Here is a 21,686-nt window from a genome sequence, read left to right on the forward strand (position 1 = left end):
TGTTTGATCAGCTCACCAAAGACATCTTTTCTCATGTGTCTACTTGTGTTTCATGTTGTCCACGTGTACAGCAATGTTTCTGTTTCTTTCAATTATCCTAAGATTTCTGGCACTTTATGTCTGACTGAATCAACATTGGAAGTGACCAGGAAGGCAAAGTTAAAAGGATGAATTACATGACAATCTGAAGGATACATATTCAGGGAGTGAGTAGGGGAAACAAAAGTCAGGTTACTGAAGGATTCTGCCAGGCCTATGGCAAGTGCAGATCTGGTGTGGATTTGTAGAGTGGCAGGGGAGTCAGGGGGCAAGTGCAGGCGTATAAAGCCTTTGCTGGGAAAAGATGTCATATCACAGAGCAGGTCCAGCAACCAAATCACAGGCTATTGCAATCAGTTCTAAGCACCCTAAAAGAACTGAATCATATATCTGGAAAGAGGATAACTTATGGGGAGTTGTGAAATGAAAGGTATCACAGTACCTGATTTCATTCATTGTGCATGACTGGAGCATGTTGCTCGCTGGCTGCTCTCTCATCTTAGCTAGCTATCTTCCGCAAAGATGTTCACAGTAGTATCAGCAGAAGGAAGCAGAGGAAAAAGAGGGCATTTGTACTGATAAAAAGCATCCACTGCTTTGTAAGCAGTACCTGGGGTGCATGCTGCATCACCTGCTGCTGCAGGACTCCTGAGTCTCAGTGCTGGGGTATAGTGGGGTGCTGAGAGAATGTACCAGGGCTTTCCTCCTTCAACATTTGAGGAGAAGAGCAAAATCTTTTAAGAAATCATCACAGGAGCAACACGTGGTGAAGCCATTTAACTTGGTCTAGTGACAGGCAACAGAGCACTGCTAAAGATTCCCTTTCAAAATCTTCTTTTGATGTATAAAGGACTCTGAGAGAAGGTCTCTGCTTCTGCAGTCACATGACTAAGGGTCCCTGTGCTCCATTGCTTTAGGTCAGGCTTTTCTGTGAGGGCAATCCAGACCAGAGGAGGAGCTGTTCACTGGTGTTGCACACACCGTCAAGCACTGTGGTGCCTGCATTAGTGTTGAGCAAGCCAGAGCTGGGATGATGTAAAGGTTTCAAGATATCAGCAAAGTCCTCTGCTATGCCTAAAACTTGGCAGGGACCCGTCCGACGCAATGGTGTCGCAGGTGGCGGATCTGCACAGAGGACCTTGGCCCCGTGCATCTGCTCCTGTTTAGTTGAGTCGGACTTGCACAGCTCCCTATGAAACTGGAAGACACAGCTGCGTGCGTCAGCAGCGTGATGGGAACCCAGTGGCTTCTCAGATTTTGCTTGGAGAGGGAGACTGAGGGGGTAATTATCAAGCTAAATCCATTCCTGGCTCGTGCCAGCTGATACCATCTGAAATGATGCTGGTTGTAGCAGGTGGTTGGTGCTGCTCGGGAGGGAAGGCTGGTGACAGCAGCACCTCTCAGAGGGGGAGGAGGGCAGGAAAGGACAGCTGCTCTGCGCAGCAGTGGGAGAAGGGGACAGAGCAGGGGTGGCAGGGCTGCAGAGGACTGGGGGGCCACAGCCTGATGCTCTGACCCGGGGGTCTGGAAGGGAGCCCAGGTCACCCCCTGCACTCTGTAATAAAGTAGGAAGCGTGTTGACTGCCATCTCCTGCTGGGTGAGCCTTGTGAGGGGGACACACGAAAGTTAATAAACTTAATTTCCCCAAGAAACTGCTGAAGACTGAGTCACTGACCTTAGATGCTGCTGAGGTTTGGCACTGTGTACTTAAGTCCCAGTGGGGAAAGTGTAGCACTCTGCGAAAGGGCGGCTGGTGATAGCAAAGCGATAGCCATTTTATTCGGACATTTTTGGCGGTGATGACGCCTACAGGCATGTGCATGAATTACAGTCGCATCTGTATGTTGAATGGCCTGTGGTGGTGGATTAAAGAGAAGTCACAGAGTCACAGAATCGTCTAGGTTGGAAAGGACCTTGAAGATCATCCAGTCCACCCGTTAACCTAACACTGACAGTTCCCAACTGCACCAGATCCCTCAGCACTATGTTGACGTGACTCTTAAACACCCCCAGGGATGGGGACTCCACCACCTCCCTGGGCAGCCCATTCCAACGCCTAACAACCCATTCTGGAAAGAAATGCTTCCCAATATCTAGTCCAAACCTTCGCTGGCACAACTTGAGGCTTACTACTTGTTTAAAGAGGCTCATCCCCATCTCTCTCGACATGGTTATCAGCAGCTACAGCACAGCTGGCATATTTTAGGTTTATCAGCAGCCTTTGTTGGCAGGAGTTCAGTAGAAAGGACCAATTCCAATATGTCTTGTCTGCAGCAAGTCTTCACGCTGTAGATGATGTCATTTCAAGACCTGGCAACAATTTTATTGCCAAAGTGCAAGGTCTGGGGTGGACAAGTGATCATCTGAACATATCTTATTGCACCTGCTGGGAATAAATCTTCTTACTCCTCTGCTTGCCAGCTGTCTCAGAAAATAACAGTCAGCCAGCATTTGCACAGAAATCTGTAAGCAAAGCAATAATATTTGTCTCAAAGTTTTTACAGTCCCTCAGAGCAGGAGACAACATGGCAGTCAAGCTCAGAGTAGAGAAAGCACAGTTGGTCCTTTTGCTGTCCTCCTCCAACGCAACAAACCGCAATTCACCCTCAAAGTGTTGATCTAGCGTTAAGTATTGTCATTGGCATGGCAGTACCCTCTCTTATTTCCACGGTCATGGTGGGATTAATATTAAGTGGTGGAGTGAAAGGGGAAAAAGGGCAGATGAAGCAGCAGTTGCTGAATTTCTTATGAAGGTCTAACTAAGCTTTCCCCATTTGAGAGGGGCTGGAGCAGTTCCTTGGATGGGTTACACCTGTGGAGCTATGTTTTTGTCACTGCCATTGAGCCAGCTGGTACTGGCTGAGGGTTCAGGCCTTGGTTTTTCTTATTCTTTTTAGGACAGTTGCTGGTTTTCCCCCTTTAGGAGACAGCAAGTTTCTTCACTCCCTCTTGCTTTGGCCATGGATAGACATAAGAAAAAAGGACAGAACAGGTCTTCTGTCCTAGGAAGCTCAATGAGTCCAGGTGATCTGAGTGGCAGGGACATGAAGGTAGCAGCTGGGCCTTGGGCCATGCACAGGAGAGAAATTTCCAAAGCTTTCAAAGCTGCTCCTCAGGCGTTGAGCCTCAGTGCTCTGGGAGCAGGATAAAGACTGACTCCATTTGTCTGTTAGGTGCTCAGCTTGAAATAAGATAGGAAGAACAGTGTCCTTTTTTAGTCCCTTAGCACTCTGGTGGAAGCTTTGACAGAAGGAGAAAAGGTAATTTCTCCCCCTCCACTGCATGCACTTGCAGGGTGTCTTGTTGCAGTAAGAATGTGTGAAAGATGGCAGTTTGTCAGCCCAGAGGGCAAGAGAAATGGAGAAGAGCTTCCCAGCAGCAAATAAGGAACATGCAGCCACAGTGTTTGTCTCCCCAGGTTTCCTTAAACAATGATTATTGCATTGAACCGTTTGTCACTGGGAGTGGAAGGGTAAACCAGCCTTCATTTGGCCACTTATGTAACACTAAATATGGGCTCTCAATAAGCTGTTGTAATTAGGCTGAGGAATCACTGTATTGACCAAAGAATTTCATCCATCATTTTGAAATTTAATTGTAAGAGGCAGTAAAGTGCTTTCAAACTCCTACTCAAAGTTGCTATATTTTGAGGAGCTTTAATGACATGCTGTCATTTAAAACAGTGCATTTCTGCAGGGATAGGTGTGCTGAAGTGTTTTGGGACTTGCTCAATGCGTAAGGGCCTCTCAAGTACCAGGAATTACAAGTCTGTGGTTAGTCTGCATGTGAAACTAAAATGGAAAATGTTTGCTTTCTGTCAAAGCTATGAAGAAATGAGAAGCTGCCACAGTCATCACGTCTCCCAGTCATTAGTTGTGTATGAGCATTTCTTCTATTCCCATCTCAGCCAGTTCCCATTCCTTTCTACAGAGATTATTCCACTAATGAACCACAGGAAACCAGTGCAAAACCTCTTCCGTCTCCCAGAGAGGTCTCACTGAGGTGGTTTTCTGCTGCTTTAGAGAACAGCAAAGTGCACCAACACAGTTCCTTCCAGCCACATCACTGCTACTGTAAATCTGCACTGGGATTTCACATTGATGTTCAAACCTCTAAGGGTGTAGGAAATGTTCATCACAGGGATGTATTCCCAAGCAGGAGTGTGTGGCTGCCTGTACTGCAAGGCTGTCAGGGTGAAAGGGACTGATTTTCCCCACTCTGTTAAGGACACTAAAGAAGGGGATGTCCTGATGGAGCTGGTTCCTGCTGTCTGTCTCTGTTGGCAACACCTTCTTCTGCTCAGGATGGCAGCCCATTGCCAAGGCTAAGAGGAATGGGCAATGTAACTTTTTCTAGTCAGCTCCCTAAATGGAAGGAGACTGTGTTCCAGCACACAGTGCTTTTTGTCATAGAGTGGATAGAAATCATGCAGGCGAGCATGGTGCGGAATGCAGAGATGAGTTTCAGGGTTGTGCTGGGTGCATGAACTTGTACAGTGAGGGGCTTAGCTGAGAGCATGCCAGTGCTGAGGAAGAGGATGTGTCTTTAGCTGGAGCTGGCCAGATGAGCTAGTTCACCAGCTTGATGATTGCAGCAAGGAGCCAGCTAGTTAGGTTTTGACAGGGTCTGGGTGTAGCCAGCACATACAGGTCAACAAATAGGCCAACAACAAATAAGATCAGGGGCTAAAAAAACCTAAGGTTTTCTTTTCCTTTTTCATATCCTTCTCCCTACAATGCAGTAAATGTTTTAGCAGTTAAATTTCAAGTCTATGGAGGAAAGGGGACCGAACACAGGATAGGGTGACATTACCTTTCTGCTGTTGTACTGGGTGAGCTTATTCCAGTGAAAGCAGAAAAGTTTACTTCATGGCATGACATGCACTGTGAGGACACCATTTGTGGACAGAGACACCTACAAATGCAGAGGGAGGGCAGGGTGGTAAGCCCTCCTCACTCTGACATCTCCCATAGGTTTCTCTGGAATATGTCCCAAATCTTGCAGCAGCAGGGGTGTGCTGTTGCAGCTATAGAGGTGACACTTCTGAAGGGAAACTGCAGATGGGTCCCAGCTTGCTGAGGGCTGTATGATGCTCAGCAACGAGCCACTGGTCTCACATCTCTTCTGCTACTTATCTTCAACTGGTGTGAGCTATAGCTCTTCTTCCCTGCAGCTGTCAAAGTGAAATGTTCAGGAAGAAAACAAAGAAAACCAAAGTCAGACAGCTGTGGTCTAGATAGAGAGCCCTAGATTCTCAATGTTACCAATTTTGGAAACCAAGTGGGATCACAGGAGTGTAGTCTGTGACATTTAAAGACCATATGCTGAGATTTTTTTGGTATGTTATGAGAAGAACATGTACTTTCAGGGAATGGTATCTCCTATTACTGACAGTGGGAGATGGAATAGCTCTTCTGCTACTCGATGCCATTGGATATTAGCATGGAAGTGCTCCTGTTTGGTGAACTCCTCACAACATGAACCGCATCTGCCTGGGCACAGGAGCAGCCTGTGTGGTAGGAGTGTTAACACCAGCCCATGCATAGATGAGCATATATGACTGTTGAGAAACAGAGAGGAGGCACCACTCCAGTTCCTTTTGTGGAGGCTGCCAACAAGGGTTGTGGGAGATGCCTTGGGGGAGTGTCATGTAGGACTACTGGCAAACTGGAGACAGACTGAAATCCTGGGTAAATAGATGCAGATGCTTTTCCTTGAAGTGATGCAGATGGGGATAACTATCAGGCACAACAAAACCAGGTCACAGCTGAAGTGGTGATGTGGATCTGACAGGCGGCTTGGATCAAAAAAAGATCTCTGCAGGGTGTGCAATTCTCTTTTAAAGGTTACATTCCCCTCTAAAGGTTATGTTTGCAAACGAAAAGCAAGACATTAGATGGGTGAAGACTTAAATGCTAGGTGATATGTCAAGCAAACAGAAAAGGTCTGAGAATGCTTATCTGTACCAGAAGTTATTTAAATACGTAGAAAATAACAAAGCACAGGATTAATTTAGGGGAGTACAGTTAGCATATTAGTCACTAATATGTTCACTATTATTGTCACTAATTAGTCACTAATATTGTCACTAATCTCTTCAGAAAGAGCTCATAGTTTCTTAGAAGTTTTATGCATTTTCCTATTTCCCAGAATATTTAAAATATTTTACTATGCTGTTAGCCAAGACCTAGTTTCAGCTGCCGCCTAAATCATGTGAAATTGCTGTTCAGATGAAAGAGTCCTCTCCAGTAAAGATATTTTTCCCTTCATCTTTCTGGCATGTGTTTGTTCTCCTGCCTTCTTTCATGACAGTTTATTCACTGCCTGTTTATAGTAAAGAGGGATAAAATTATTTTAAAAATAAATACACCCTTTGAAAAAGGACCAAAAGTATAAACCCATAAGGCCAGTGCCTTCAGCAGGCACTGGGGCTGGTCCCTCTTGGCAGCTCTGTTCCGGCTGTCTGTGTGCCTGGGCATGGCTCCAGTGCTGACCGGCACAGTCACCTACCACCACCCTGGGAGCTACCTTTGTAGCTCTGTAGCTTTCCCTCTGCTCCCCGAAGGGCAGGTGTCCTTCCTGGGAGCACTGTGGGTCCTGGGCTGGCACTGTCCCATGGCAGGGCAGGAAGCTTGTCTCTCCTCCTCGGGCTCTGCTGATGACGGCGCTCCTTTTGCTGTTGCCTGAACTACTGGGATTACCTCCTGGGTCTTGGGAAACCTGATGCATTGGTTTGGGGAGAGCTGTAATCCCAATGCAGTTTGTAGATATTAGAAATCTGGGGCTTAATCTCCGAAATCAACAACTGAAATTAGGGGCAAGTGTATTTTAAGTGATTTACAATGTTTTTATTTACAGATTTTATGTCCGTGTAAACATCATCTCATTTTGACATTGCTTTAACAGTCTTGTTGTTACATGTTCTTTTAAATTTTGTTCTCGCACTAGTTTATTGCTGTTTCTGATGAAATAATAATGCTCTTACTCCCTTCCTCATTCTCTCCTAGGCTGTTTTGTCTTATTAGGGGAAGTCTTCTCTCATAACCATCTTCTTCAGGAGCAATTGCAAGTGTCAGAGGATGTTTTTCTCTCTGACATAAGGAATTCTGTGAAGGGCTCTGAAACTTGGTCCTATATGAAGCCCTCACTGCTGATCTGTTAGTTGGTCTGATATTTCCCTCCAAGACTTTGGTCTTGTATGAAGCCAAGCTGCTTGTGAGGTGCCGAGCTATCTTAACTTTCTCTGGGAGACGACTCGCTCTGCAGACCATGGGCTCAGATCTCTCAGTTATTCCTGGGGTATGCTAGGAGAGAGGTATGAGGGATCCCCTGTGCCTCTCTGGGGAATGGCACTCCCAGGGTCTCTCTACAAGTGTCTGCTGGAAGCAGAAAATAATGGTGCGAAGGTTCATGTTAAACAGTGTTCAAAGCTGGAGCACAGATGCAGGTTGAAGCTGACCTTGTTACACTCCATCACTGTAAATGGCTGGGAAAAGCCAGTGCAGCACAGCCAGCTCTGAAGCCACCAGCAGGAAATGGCATGAAATAACAGAGCATTTTGTAAAGCAGCCAGTGACATCGGGCTCTGAGCTCTCACTAGAGCTGTCATCTGCACAGCAGAGCATGGGTTCTCTCCTCCTGGCACTGGTCTGACCAAAAACCCACAGGGAAGAGTGCAGCTATGTATGAGACAGGCAAGGAGAGTGAAAGACCTGTGCTGTGCTTTGAGGTCCTGGGAGACCTGTGATGCGAAAGCTCAACTGAGCAGTGACATTCAGCTCCTGAATGTCTTACCTGCACCTGAAATTCAGACCAAGCTGGCCAGAGGAGACATGCCAGTGACCTGCTGACCAAGGCAATGTATATACCTCTCTGTTCATGTAACGGTCCAGCAGCTGTCCCCATGGTGCATACATGGCAGTGACAGCATGTCCAGCATGGGCCCTGACTGGGGGACCTGCACCAGATGTGTTCTGTGAGGTATCTAGCTGAGTACAGCTCTAAGTCAGAGACTCTTCTTGGGTTCATGTGACACCACTCTTCCTGCTTGCCCTCTCTGCCTGTCTCTTTGCATGATTATTTCCTTTTCTGTTACACTTCAGCCGCATGTTTTCAAAGCTGATACTTTCTTGTAGCTGGGTTTTAGCCTTCCATAAGATGTATTGCCCTGTATAGCTGGCTGCAGGTGCTCCTCTGAGAGCCCCAATCTCTGCCATCAGCACAGTCAATTGCATTGCCTTCTAAAGTCTTTCAATGATCATTCTCATTAAAAACTCTGTTTTCCAAACTTGCATCTTTTGATACTATTTGCCAAAGTTTTCATAGTCTTAAGAAGCAAGAGGTTAAGCAGCTTTTGAAGTCTGAAAGTCCTGCTCCATGTTCAGGCTATTTTAGGAAAGCATTGCAATAGCCCTTGAGTATGACAGCTGAGAGCAGGTTTTAGTCCTCTCAGAGGAAGCTGAGGTTTCTGCAGCTCTTGCAAGATTTACAGAAGTAGAAGCCAGATGCTAATGGCCTGGCTTGACTGAAAGGTGGCCAGTCAGGCTCCACAGAGTGATGGGGTTGACATCAAAAACATGGCTTTGTTTAACGTTAGTGGGGGTTGGATATCTATCAGGTTGGGGACGTATGAGGCTACTAGCCAAGTTTTTCTTCACAGTTGTGAGAGCTGGGAGCTGCATATCTCAGTCACAAAATTCTCATACCTACAGCTTCCAGAAACAAAGAGACACAAACAAACTGAAATCCTGGACTTTCAGTAAAATCATCATAACTAACAACAATGATTCTTCTGTAGTTACTGTCAGTGGCAGTGCTAATAGTATATTTGGAACCAAAACTGAGGATTTTTTTAAAAAGTGAAGAATAGCCCATAGAAATGAGTGTGAATGGCACCTGTCTGGAGTTCAGAATATTAGAAAAAATGGTTTCTTATTTAGGTACATAATTAACCATTTAAGAGTATTACTTTAGATGTTTGGGTCCAGATTCAGGCTCAGTAAAATCGAAGTCTGGGGGCTCTCTGTATCTCCTGTGTAGGCACCTCTGAAATCCCAGGCCTGGGCAAGACTCACGGGGCATTACAGCATGCAAATGGGCCAAGATGGAGGTCAGGCTCGCGATACTGAATTTCAGAGTCTGGAGAATTGTGAGTGTCAGAAGAGGCTGTTAATCTTCTTTCCAACCCACCCTGTGGCCACCCCATCCAATCACAGTGTTTGAACACTGGTATTATGATACATGTGCTGGTGAGCACAAATGTGACACACTGTGTGTGCTTCAGCAACCAGCACCTTGTTAGCAATGAAAAGATTCCTTGCAGCTCATGCCTGAAAGCAAAACAGTCTCTCTAGGGTAAACAGTGGCAGCTGTGTTTGTCTGTGGCTTCCCTTGCTCCTGAAGCTGAATTGTTCCTAAGGTTACCACAGGTTTGGATCGAAACCTCCCAACTCCAATAGGGTTTTCAGAACTTGATTGGTATTTCTTTATTCTCAAAGAACCTCTAAAGTAATTTCCAGTGGCATGCTGTCTGAATGACTACTTTAGTTACATTTTAGTTTTCATTCCTAGTCTCTTCGTCTTCCTTCCTCTCACCCACTCCCTGTCCCCATCCCTGTTAATGAATTCTTCAGATATGCACCAATGTAACGTCATGTTAGGGACTTGCGGCTACTGCAGTATAAGGAATGGAAAAGTCTGGGAAAGCTACACCAAGAAAATACATATTGAATGTGTTTGAAATTGATCTGAGATCTGTTTTCCGTTTCCTCAGAGACATGTTTTTGCTTTTATCTAGAAGGCACTAAGAAAAATAATCAAACCATTTCTATGAGCTGATGTTTTCATTGGCTATAGCTGTGCACCCTTATTCTGCACTAAACAAAGTCATGGCTTTGCCTTGGCAACACATTTAACAGCATTTGTTTGGTTTGCAAAAGAGCAATTTGCTTTCCATATCTGGACAACTAATGTATGAAAGACAGCATCCTTTTGGCAAAGAGTATCTCTCCTTCAATGTTCACAATAGCTTGAAGAGCGCTTGCTATGGCTGTGCTTCCCTGGCCCCAGTGGTGCTTGCTGTTGAACAAGCATATTTGAACTTCCTCTTCCTCTTCCCACCTGACCCGAAGCAGTCTCTATAATATTTTGCCCTGAGGATGATGAATGACCCACCTGGAGTGTTTATGCCTCTCCCTTGTTCCTGCAGTATAACCTTGTGTGTGGCAACGCCTGGATGCTGGACCTCTCACAGGCTATCCTCAATCTGGGGTTTCTGGCTGGTGCGTTCACCCTCGGCTATGCTGCAGACAGGTACTGTATAAGCACTGCTGTACTTTGATTTGTTCGGAGGTGAAAACACCTCTAGTGTCACCTGCAGTAAGCATGCGTCAGCACTCTGGGGGTTTAATTCACTTTGGATAAGCATCCCCAGCCTGGGTTAACAAAACCCAGCCAATGTAATGTTCACTTCCTTTTGGTCTGGAAACTTCACATGATCATACTTAATGATCCTGTTTGGACTTTAAAATGTCATGAAAAGAGCTTTTCTTGCTGTTTCTGATGTTTTCTGTGCACATCTGGACTCAGGAAGGGCAGAAGGACACAGAAATGAAAAGGAAGCATTCAGAGAAGTTTTCTGGACTGGTGTTTACTGGAGGATGTTTAATAGACACCAGTGAAGAAGAAAACAGCTACTTGAGGAAAGAAGGAAGGGGACTCAGTATGGTAACTCTCTACATTCACAGGCTGGACTCATATGTTTACCACTGAGGTCATAGGTCCCTCCAGCCAGTCCTCAACTCTGTTAGAGCTGAATGAATATCAAGGAAAATATGTGGGTGATATTCAGGCTTAGGCAGCTGACGTGCCCCGTAGCAGGGAGTTCCCATTAGCTCTACCTTGCTCTTAGAGTAAAGGAGGGAGCGTGGTTTGTGATTTGTGTTGATAATAAACAGTAGTCAACCTATGCATTGGCTGAGAGAACCACTGATGTTTTCGATGGCAGAACATATTTCTTCAGTTCATAAAATTCTTTCTGCCTGTTTTGGTTTGGTTTGGTATCTGTAATAATAGTAGTAGTAACTTAAAGAACAATTTCTTTGTAGGCAAGGATACTTACAGAATTATCTGGAATGTCATCTCAGGTAACAAATGTGGAACTAGAAAACAAAAGTACTTTCAAGGATAACCTCATCTGTCCAAGGAATATAGTAATAAGGGAAGAAGTAAAGTGAAAAGGATGCCATGGCACGGACTAGCTTAAGATATCGCTGCTCAGTGTCTGCCTGGGCAGTTGTGATACTAGCACCTTAAGACTGTGTAAGAGTAAAGATATTACAGCTAATTATTAAAATAAAATAATATGTCTAGGGGTACTAGTGTGTTAAGCATAATGTAACTACCATACAACTATGAATGCTGTACATTGATAGCACTGGGAGAATGTGCTGCAGCCAGATCATTTGATTCTTGTCTCCTTGACAGCACTCAAAACAATGGACCTGGTTGAAAATACCTTGATTGTTGTCCCATATAAATTCTTCTCATGAAACCTTTTGAACAAAATAGAACAAATATTCTCTCAAATGCTTTTTGATAAGATAAACAGCTACATCAGTTTTCACAGTTTCTTCTTAAAATAACAATAACAATGGAGAAGAAATCAAAATGGAAATTCTAGCTGTGTTCCAAGGACAAAGCTGCCATGAAACTACAGGGAGGTTTTGTTGCGATTTTTTTGTTATGGCTTATTTTGGGCATACCTATTAATAATGATGGGTTTTGCTGGAAAATGAAACTCATGAATACATTAGGCAAACTTCGAAAACAAGTGGTCTAAACCTAAAAAAAACACTGGAAAATCACATAAAGTAATTAAAGAAGAAATCACTTGCTTTCACAGAGCTGGTTGTAATTATTATTAGGAGACTAATATGTGGAAACAGAAATCCCCAACAAAAGTTGCCTTTATTTCAGCTGAATCAAAAATCTGAACTGTAACGTATGTGCTATAATTTAGATACAAACTGTTTTCTAAAATAAAAGGGGGCCTGGTGAGGACATCACCAGTTTTAAAATTAGTGCCACAAAGGCAGCGATAACTACCGCAGGGAAAAGGGTCCCATATCCCAAGGGTCAAGAGTACAGAGTTTCAGGCAGACTCCATTTGGAGCAACGCTGGTCTCAAAAAGGCACTTTCAGATCTAGCATTAAAATGACTGTAAAAAAAATAATTCTTTGTGTCTTTCCATGATTTTCAATTTCTTTTCCCTTTTCAACAGATATGGCAGAATCCTCATCTACCTGCTCTCCTGTCTCGGGGTTGGGATATGTGGTATCATAGTGGCATTCGCACCAAACTTTACTGTATTTTTGATCTTCCGTTTTCTCCAAGGCATGTTTGGCAAGGGAACCTGGATGACATGCTATGTGATTGGTGAGAGCTGTTATCTTATTTCTTTCCTGGTTAGGAAAAGTGAGGGATTTTTGGAGGACAGGAAGTCTGGCTACACCTGCTTTTGATAATACTTTTTCTTGGGAACAAAGCACTGGCCCTGGAGTCAGCGGACAGTTAATAACGCAAGTCCATCCCTAGTTATTGCGTTGTTCTCTAAGACAAGGTACCTGCATGCAGATTATAACTTGGCATCATTCATGGTCTGGGCTCATGTCTGAATTGAATGGTTGGAGAAGCAATCACTCGCCTTTGTCCAGACAATACGAGGGACCTTTCTAGCAGCTAAACAGTATAGTGTTTCCTTACCTGGTGATGTCTGCTAATTTACTGGTACAGAGGTGGCCTCTGAGAATGGCAGCAAGTGCAAACTCTGTCTGATATTCAATACTGATATAGGATGGAAATGCGCAGCAATGTACAGGCCTAACCCGGTAGGATTCCAGGGAGAAGAGTGAAGAAGAAATAATGCACGAGAGCAGACTAACAAGAGTGACATGTCCTTCAGAACTGTCCAAGCGCTCCTTTTCTACTCACCTCTGTGGTAGTTGAATATGCTTGTGAGCAGCTGGCCGTAGGCAATTCAGCAGCAATGCAACACTTTCTGTTGATGTTATTTGAGGACTTTTATGGCTGTGATTCACATAAATAATTAAGAGGTGGCAGAGTAGAATATGTATTTATAAAGGTTTTCTTATTACATAAAAGATCACCAAGATGATAAAAATCTACAGAGCAATCCCCAAATAAACCAGATACACAAACAGGGACATGGTTAATTTTGGCAGAGTCTGAATGTCTTCCGCACATGCCCAGAGGAATTAACTGCTTTTCCTCATTGGGAGGACAGACACTTGGATGGTTGCTCTTCATTCTTTAGCTGGGAGTCTTTGCTTAGTGCCAGGGTGCATATTAGGATTATTATTTCCTGAAAAGGGAAAATGAAGGGAAGCTTTTTTATAAATAGCATCAAAACAGCAGGGATTTGATAGATTCTTTGATAGATTATAGTCATGGCCCAGCAATGAAGCTCCTCGCATAGCAAGCTTACTTTTAATGAGAAAAGGGTATTGTGGCATCTTGAATGACTGCCATGTTCAGAAAGGGAAACTCCTCTCTAGAGCATGAAATAGCAAGACATTGAGGAAAGCATCCTACTAGATTTTATACTTTAAAATAATATCAGCCATTCAGCAATCTACTGTGATAATCCAAAACACAGTGATAACATCATTATATAGTGCAAAAATTTGTACCATCACTATAGACTATGAGGCCTGTGACTTTTTTTTTTTTTTTTAATTCTTAGCGGAATTTATACAATTTGTACAAGTGAGAGCAGAATTGCAACCAGACGTAAACAGTTACAGTGAGACCTGGGAACACTGTGGTGATGTATGCACAAACATAGCTTTCTAACCCTCTCAGCAGCTGAAGCCTAGAAGCACATCAGTTTTCTGGACAAAGTTACAACGCTGAGCAGCTCGGGTACAAGATCCAGTGAAAGGGCCAGAAGTTGCTTTTCCCCTCACTTGCAAGCACATGGCCTAATTTTAAACAGACCTTTTCCTAAAACTTTGGCAGGTGCTCTAACCAGCAAAATGTTTTTTGACAGGCTGTGGCTTCCTTAAAATGGCCAAGTTTTAACAGAAAGGAATGTTTTGCATTGCTCAGATCAGACTGCCGGGCTTTAGAGAAAGGTTTATAGATATAGCATCCTGAAAGACTGCATATCACTGCAGCCCTAAGCAAGGTGCTTAATTATTGGAGAGAGTGCTTCCTTTACTAATCTTCTACTCTTATGTCGCACGATCACCCAGAATATTTACCAACCTAACATCTTCTAAAAGGCATATACAGATCATTGGTTTGGTTGCACTAAGAGGATGGTTGCCATTAATACATTTTCCAAGCTACAGATCCATGCTTCAGATCTACAACAGGCTGCCCCAGGAACATCTCTTTTCTTTTACATATAACCCAGCTCTACCCGGAGCAGTGCTAAGCAGCTCCCTTTAGGCAACAGAGTTGCCCCTGAGCCATGCAGAGATGATGAACAGTCAATAAATCCAGTAATGGTGTCATACCTTACTACATTGCTAAATGAAATGAATCACTGCTACTTGTAAAATTTGTCTCCTTTAGTAAAAGATAAGAAAAAAAAGTGTTTTCTGTGTATTATAAACCAAGGTGAAGTCCTCTGCTTTTACTCTGAAGGCTACGTAGTAGTGACAGTTTTGAAACAAACAAGAGTCATTTCTTCATGCATTGCTCATCTCAACTGTGGATCTCATGGCATAGGATATTGCCTGAAATATGGGCTTACATGTGTTTCAGAAGCAATTAGACATGTTCACAAAATAAGAATTCCTCCAAAGGATTAAAAAACCCACCAAAGGCTATGTTTGTTCTAGTAAATAAAACAAACTGTGGACCATACTTGAGCCCTCAGAGCAACCAGCATGGCATGGCTAAACTCTCTTCCCCACATATGCCTTGTCCATTGCCACCTGGGAGCAGTCCCCACCTGGAGGATCTTCTAGTCTGTAGCATGGACCAAAACTGTTCCAGGGAGAGTGCTAGCAATTCACCACAAAACGTGATCATGTTGCAGTCTCAAACTGCTGGTTTGGCCCTATTTATTTCATTAGTAAGCATGCAGTCAGATACCCCTCTAGTTGAAGAATGGTGGGTGAATTGATGAGGGAGTGTCACCCATGCTTGCCGAGACTGTCCAGTGGTGTCATGCTTACACTGACAAAGGCAAGAGAGGTTTGTAACCTAATACAGTACTATCCTTCTTTATGTTCTACCACTAATATTTTTCTTCCCAGTTAGGTTTGTTTCTGTGTTGTTTATTTTGGCTTTCTCTCTGATCAGTGACAGAGATGGTTGGTTCTGACCAGCGGATTGTTGGGATTGTGATTCAGATATTCTTCACCCTGGGAATTATGATCCTCCCTGGAATTGCGTATTTGGTTCCCACTTGGCAGGGGATCCAGCTGGCCATTTCACTGCCCAACTTCCTCTTCCTGCTCTACTACTGGTAACATTGCAGTCATTGCTCTTGTCATTATTGCTATTGATATTCGGAGCACTTTAAGAGTCCTGCTGTAGTCCTAAGTCTTCAGTGTGCAAGATGTTGTAGGTTAGGAAGAAGATATCTGCATATTATTGATTTTGGCATTTTTAATTAGTGAATCGCAGACATACATTACTTCCTTTTTCTGCCCAGGTTTTGCCTCTTGCATCAGCCACAGCTGGCCCTTCACAAAACCCTGCTTTTCTCCTGCTTAGCCTAGGGCTGTTTATCTGGCTAACTTGACCAAAGTCTGCTATTGCCATCAGACATGGGACCCCACCTTTACCTCTAATTATGTACTCAGTTTAAGCTGAGCTTGCCTTACAGGTCGCATGAGTTGGGCAGTACAGGTGATGAGAAAGCAGAGCACCATGCCATGGTGAACCTCTGTCCCAGTGGAGTGCAGCCAGCCCGTCAGCTGGATCCAAAGAAACTAATCCACATACCCTCTTCCTGTACATTGCTTTCTTAAGCACTGCCTGCTGTGAACTTTTAAACGGTGAATCATCTTAACCCTAGGCTAGCAGAAGCTGAAACAGCAATCAGTTAGTATAGCTTTGTGTTCAGTTTATAAAATTTGTGTACATTTGTGTGTGTGTGTGTCTGTCATATAATGATACAGCTAGAAGTTTCCTGATCTGCCTGTACTTGGTACTACATGTATTTACTGTTGACTTTCATTGTTCTTTGCTGTTCTACAGGCACCTTGTTTGCTTGGTGGTTATCATACTTTTGACAACCATTGTGCAAATACAACTTATTTAGATTATTTATTATTTTTTAGCTTTGCAGAGCATTGATATAGTCTACTTTCTTCTTTCTTGGCCACAAGGATCAGATATTTTACAGGAGTCTGACTGGAAAAGCAGTCCACAAAAGAGTTTCTATATCCCTAAGACTGAAGAATCAGTGTGGTGTTTGTTAGCACAGGCAAAGGGCAAATGAGTTTGGGTTATTTATGATGTTAAAGGGCAAACCCCCTATTTATGACTTCTGTATTCTTACAGGGTGGTTCCTGAATCTCCTCGTTGGCTCCTGACACGTAAAAAGGGAGAGAAGGCATTAAAAATCATGCACAACATTGCAAAACACAATGGAAAATATCTCTCACCACATTACTCAGAGGTACTGTCATCTGTTTGAGATAGAGGTTTTTTTCCTATATTTTCTTAATCTTCTGAAGGTTGGGTTGTGTTAAAATGCATTGTCTTTATGTGATGGGCAACACTCTTGAAAGTGTCACACCAGAACTAGATTGTCAGTCCCGTACCTACTTCGCTAATCGCAAGAGGGTAAAAGGGAACTGGATGGAAAGACATGGGCTGTAAAAAGAAGTCTGCAAAACAATGAATCATGTCTTTCATTTGCAACACTCCTACTTTAAAAACTTGTGAGAAATACCAGAAACTAGCCCGAGGACCAATAGTATTCCACAGCAGCTGCCGTTTTAGCTGACAGAGTGAGTGGACAGCAGGATCCACTTTCCTGGCTCCTTTGCTAGAACCTCCTTTTACAGCTCAAAGAGAAGATGATGTAGAAAAATTGGAATTTAAGTATAAATTTGCTTCCATCACAAAAGGGGGAAAATACGCTTCAAAATTCAAAATAGGGGAAGCACTGTCTGAGATCAGTATTTACAAAACAGGACAATATATGTCAGAGTTACAGTTCTTTGAAAAGTGGTCTTGATGGAACTGAAAGGACTGGTCTATTTCAAACAACACTGTTGTGTTGTTGCAGCATTTGCCTTGTTCTGCTTTGGGTAGCAATGCCTGGATCAGACCACGTTTACCATGGAGTTGGCCTTATGGTTCCTTATGGTGATGACAGCAGAGGTGTACAGGGTTCCTGCTCTGTAACAAACCACATCTGGAGCCTAAATGCTAGCAACTGTAATATTAGAAATCATTATCTGAACTAAGGAAAACAGCCACAAATTGTTAGCACACAGCAGCCTAGAGGCAGCCTACTGAACACACTACATGTATTTCAGAAAGGAATTGTGATTTCCTTACTGAAATGACCTACATAAAATGTCCATCTATCAGTACACAGTAGTATACTTTATTCCTACATACATGCATACGCATATGCATTCATTTTTCTACATACACAAAATTATCATGTGTGACTTTTAATTAAATTTGCGTGGAGACCAAAGGCAAAGGCTTTGGGATGGCAGTGTTTGGAGGAGACTGATGTGTCCCATCTTGTGTGTTTTGTAACAGGCAGCTGGCAACCCTGGTTCCCACAGCTTGGTATCTTACCTAGGTCTTTCTCATTGCTCTTCTTAAGCAAGGGAGAACCTGACAATTTAGCTCAGCTTATCCAAAAAAGTGGGGTTGCTTCATCAAAATCCTAGAGTATAATTCTGGATGAAGCCCAAGAAGTTGGCACTCTTCTGAAACACCAGATAGGCATTCCCAAACCCATAGGATTTTATTTACCTGATGAGAAACAGGCTCCATAAATCATCCAGCCAGCCTAAGCAGCAATGCTTATTCAGGACCAATATAGACCTTACATGAAGTGGCAACAGAAGGAGTATAGAAGTGTAGGAGTTTTGATTTATACCAATATTCCTTTATCTTTCCATTTCATTAAGTATACGTTAATGACAGTTCTGGCAAGGTAAATTTCACACAGGTTCCACAGAGAAGCTGGGCCCTAATCTATACTATGCCTCTTAGGATATATGACTCTGGATTAATGATTTTGTAAAGTCAAAATTAGACCTATCAGCAGAGATGAGTATGCTGAAGCATGCTTTTCCACAGCCAGCTGCTTTATTCATAAGCAACTTGTTCAAGTGCCATAACATCACTATAATGGCATTTCTCTGAATGTTGTGTTGCTCAGGGAAGCACACAGAGGTTAATGATGGGGAGGGAGGTTTGTCAGGGAAAAGAGTTATATATAAATTCCACGTCCAAGAAATGAGATGTACCGGATGAGACTGTTGTACATTAGTGAAGCAACATGACAGGAGTTTTCATGAGCAGTAACAAGCTAGGCCAGCAATTAGTGAACCATTTTTCTGATGTAAGCCAAGGCATCTCTGTGATACCAGCCAAGGTCAGGAGATCACCCTCAGCTGTCCCACGATGCAGAATGAGCTTTGCTAGTCATCTTCTAGTAGCATATTATGCAACTGGAGCACTGCAGACTGAAACTGGTGGGAGAAAAACAAACTGTAAAGACTAATTTAGGAGAGAGAAAAGGGCAAATCCATTTATGTCAGTGACCAGCTGGAGTGCATGGAGCTCTGCCTAGGCATGCATGGGGAGCTGACCAAGAGATTATGGGTCAGGATTAAAGAGAGGGCAGGCACAGGTGACATTATTGTGGGGTCTGTTGCTGCCACCCAACCAGCAAGACCAGGCAGATGAGGTCCTCCATAGACAAATAAGAGCAGCCTCATGTTCAGAAGCCCCAGTCCTCATGAGGACACTTTAACTACCCCAATATCTGTTGGAGGGACAACACAGCAGGGCATAAGAAATTCAGGAGGTTCCTGGAACATGTTGATGATAACTTCCTTCTCCAAGTGATAGAGGAGCCAACAGGGAGAGGTGCTCTGCTGAACCTTGTTCTCACCAGCAAGGAGGGGCTGGTGGTGAATGTGAAGCTCAATGGCAGCCTTGGCTTCAGTGACCATGAAATGGTGGAGTTCCAGATCCTTAGGGCAGTGAGGAGGATGCACAGCAAACTCACTGCCCAGGACTTCAGGAGAGCAGATTTTGGCCTCCTGAAGGATCTGCTCGGCAGAGTAACATGGGATAAATCTCTGGAGGAAAAAAGGACCCAAGAAAGCTGGTTATTATTCAAGAATCACCTCCTCCAAGCTCAGGAACAATGCATCCCAACAAAGAGGAAGTCATGCAAAACCACCAGGATGAACAAGGAGATCTTGGACAAACACAAACACAAAAATGAAGCCTACAGATAGTAGAAGCAAGGACAGGTAGCCTGGAAGGAATACAGAGAAACTGTCTGAGCAGTCAGGGATCAGGTTAGGAAGGCCAAATCTCTAACAGTATTAAATCTGGGCAGGGAGTTCAAGGGCAACAAGAAAAGCTTCTACAGGTACATTGGTGATAAAAGGAAGACTAGGAAAAATGTGAACCCTCTCCAGAAAGAGATAGGAGACCTGGTTACCCAGAATATGGAGAAGGCTGAGATACTCAACAACTTTTTTGCCTCAGACTTCACCGTCAAGGGTTCCAGAAGTCACAGAAGGCAAAGGCAGTGACCGGGAGAATGAAGAACCACCCACTGTAGAAGATGAGGTTTGAGACCATCTAATTAACCTGAAGGTGCAGAAGTCCATGGGACTCGATGAGATGCATCCATGGGTCCTGGGAGAATGAGCAGATGAAGTTGCTAAGCACTATCCATCATAATTGAGAAGTTGTGGGAGTCCAGTGAAGTTCCCACTGACTGGAAAAGGGAAAATGTAATCCCGATTTTTGAAAAGGAAGACCTGGGGAACTACATCCCAGTCAGATTCACCTCCGTGCCTGGCAAAATCATGGAGAAGATCCTCCTGGAAACTATGCTAAAGCACATAGAGAATTAGGAGGTGATTGGTAACAGCCAACATGGCTTCACCAAGGGCAAATCATGCCTGAACGAATCTGGTAGCCTTTTATGACAGGGTTACAGTGCTGGTGGACAAGGGAAGAGCAACTGACATCATTGAACTGGACTTCTGCAAAGCTTTTGACCCTGTCCCACACAACGTGCTTGTCTCTAAATTGCAGATACATGGATTTGATGGATGGACCACTCGGTGGATAAGAAATTGGCTGGATGGTTGCACTCAAAGAGTTGCAGCCAACAGCTCAATGTCCAAGTGGAGATCAGTGACGAGTGGCGTTCCTTAGGAGTTGGTGTTGGGGCTGGTGCTGTTTAACATCTTTGTTGGTGACATGGACAGTGGGACTGAGTGCACCCTCAGCAAGTTTGCTGATGACACCAAGCTGTGTGGCGTGGTCAATACGACAGAGGGGAGGGATGTGCCATCCAGAGTTACCTGGACAGACTGGAGAGGTGGGTCCCTGCAAACCTCATGAAGTTCAGCAAGGCCAAATGCAAGTTCCTGCACATGTGTCAAGGCAATCCCAAGCACAAATACAGGCTGGGTGGAAATTTATTGAGAGCAGCCCTGCAGAGAAGGAGTTGGGGGTGTTGGTTGATGAGAAGTTTGCCATGACCTGATGATGTGCGTTCACAGCCCATAAAACCAATCGTATCCTGGGCTGCTTCAGGAGAAGTTTGACCGGCAGGTTGAAGGAGGTGATTCTCCCCCTCTGCTTGACTCCTGTGAGACCACACCTAGAGCACTGTGTTCGGCTCTGGTGCCCCCAACATAAGGAGCACATGGACCTGTTGGATCAAGTCCAGAGGAGGCTTTGAATATGATTAGAGGTCTGGAGCACCTCTTCTATGAAGACAGACTAGAGAGTTGGGGTTATTCAGCCTGGAGAAGAGAAGGCTTTGGGGAGACCTTATAGCGGCCTTCCAGTACTTAAAAGGGGCTACAGGAAAGCTGGAGAGGGATTTTTTACAATGGTATGTAGTGATAGGTCAAGGGGTAACAGTTTTAAACTGAAAGAGGGTGGATTTAGATTAGATGCAAGGAAGAAATTCTTCACTATCAGGGTGGTGAGGCACTGGAACAGGTTGCCCAGAGAAGCTGTGGCTGCCCCTCCCTGGCAGTGTTCAGGCCAGGCTGGACGGGGCTTTGAGCAACCTGGTCTAGTGGAAGGTGTCCCTGCCCATGGCAGGGGGGTTGGAACTAGGGGATCTTTAAGGTCCCATTATGGGGAGGTCCTGTTGGACTGGAAGGTGGCAAATGTGACACCCAGCTACAAGAAAGGGCAATCCAGGATACTATAGACCTGTCAGTCTGACCTCAGTGCCAGGGAAGGTCATGGAGCAGGTCATCTCGAGTGCCATTAAAAGTCATATAATGGACAACCAGGTGATCAGGCCCAGTCAGCATGGGTTTATGAAAGGCAGGTCCTGCCTGACGAACCTGATCTCCTTCTATGACAGGGCGACCTGCTTATTGGATGAGGGAAAGGCTGTGGATGTTGTTTACCCTG

The 21,686-nt window shown here is 44.2% G+C and overlaps 1 protein-coding gene across 1 annotated transcript in view; it reads left to right on the forward strand.

The window, feature by feature from the left end:
- SLC22A3 (solute carrier family 22 member 3) overlaps positions 1-21,686 on the forward strand; it is a 38,284-nt gene that overhangs the window by 3,031 nt on the left and 13,567 nt on the right. Inside the window, exons 2-5 of the mRNA XM_026845352.1 lie at positions 10,248-10,351; positions 12,322-12,476; positions 15,375-15,540; positions 16,584-16,701. Of these exons, the coding sequence (XP_026701153.1) occupies positions 10,248-10,351; positions 12,322-12,476; positions 15,375-15,540; positions 16,584-16,701 (543 nt within the window). The remainder of the gene's footprint in view (positions 1-10,247; positions 10,352-12,321; positions 12,477-15,374; positions 15,541-16,583; positions 16,702-21,686) is intronic.

The sequence above is a fragment of the Athene cunicularia genome, assembly GCF_003259725.1.
Source record: "Athene cunicularia isolate RWA chromosome 3 unlocalized genomic scaffold, athCun1 chr3_part1, whole genome shotgun sequence".
NCBI classification, from domain to species: Eukaryota; Metazoa; Chordata; class Aves; order Strigiformes; family Strigidae; genus Athene; species Athene cunicularia.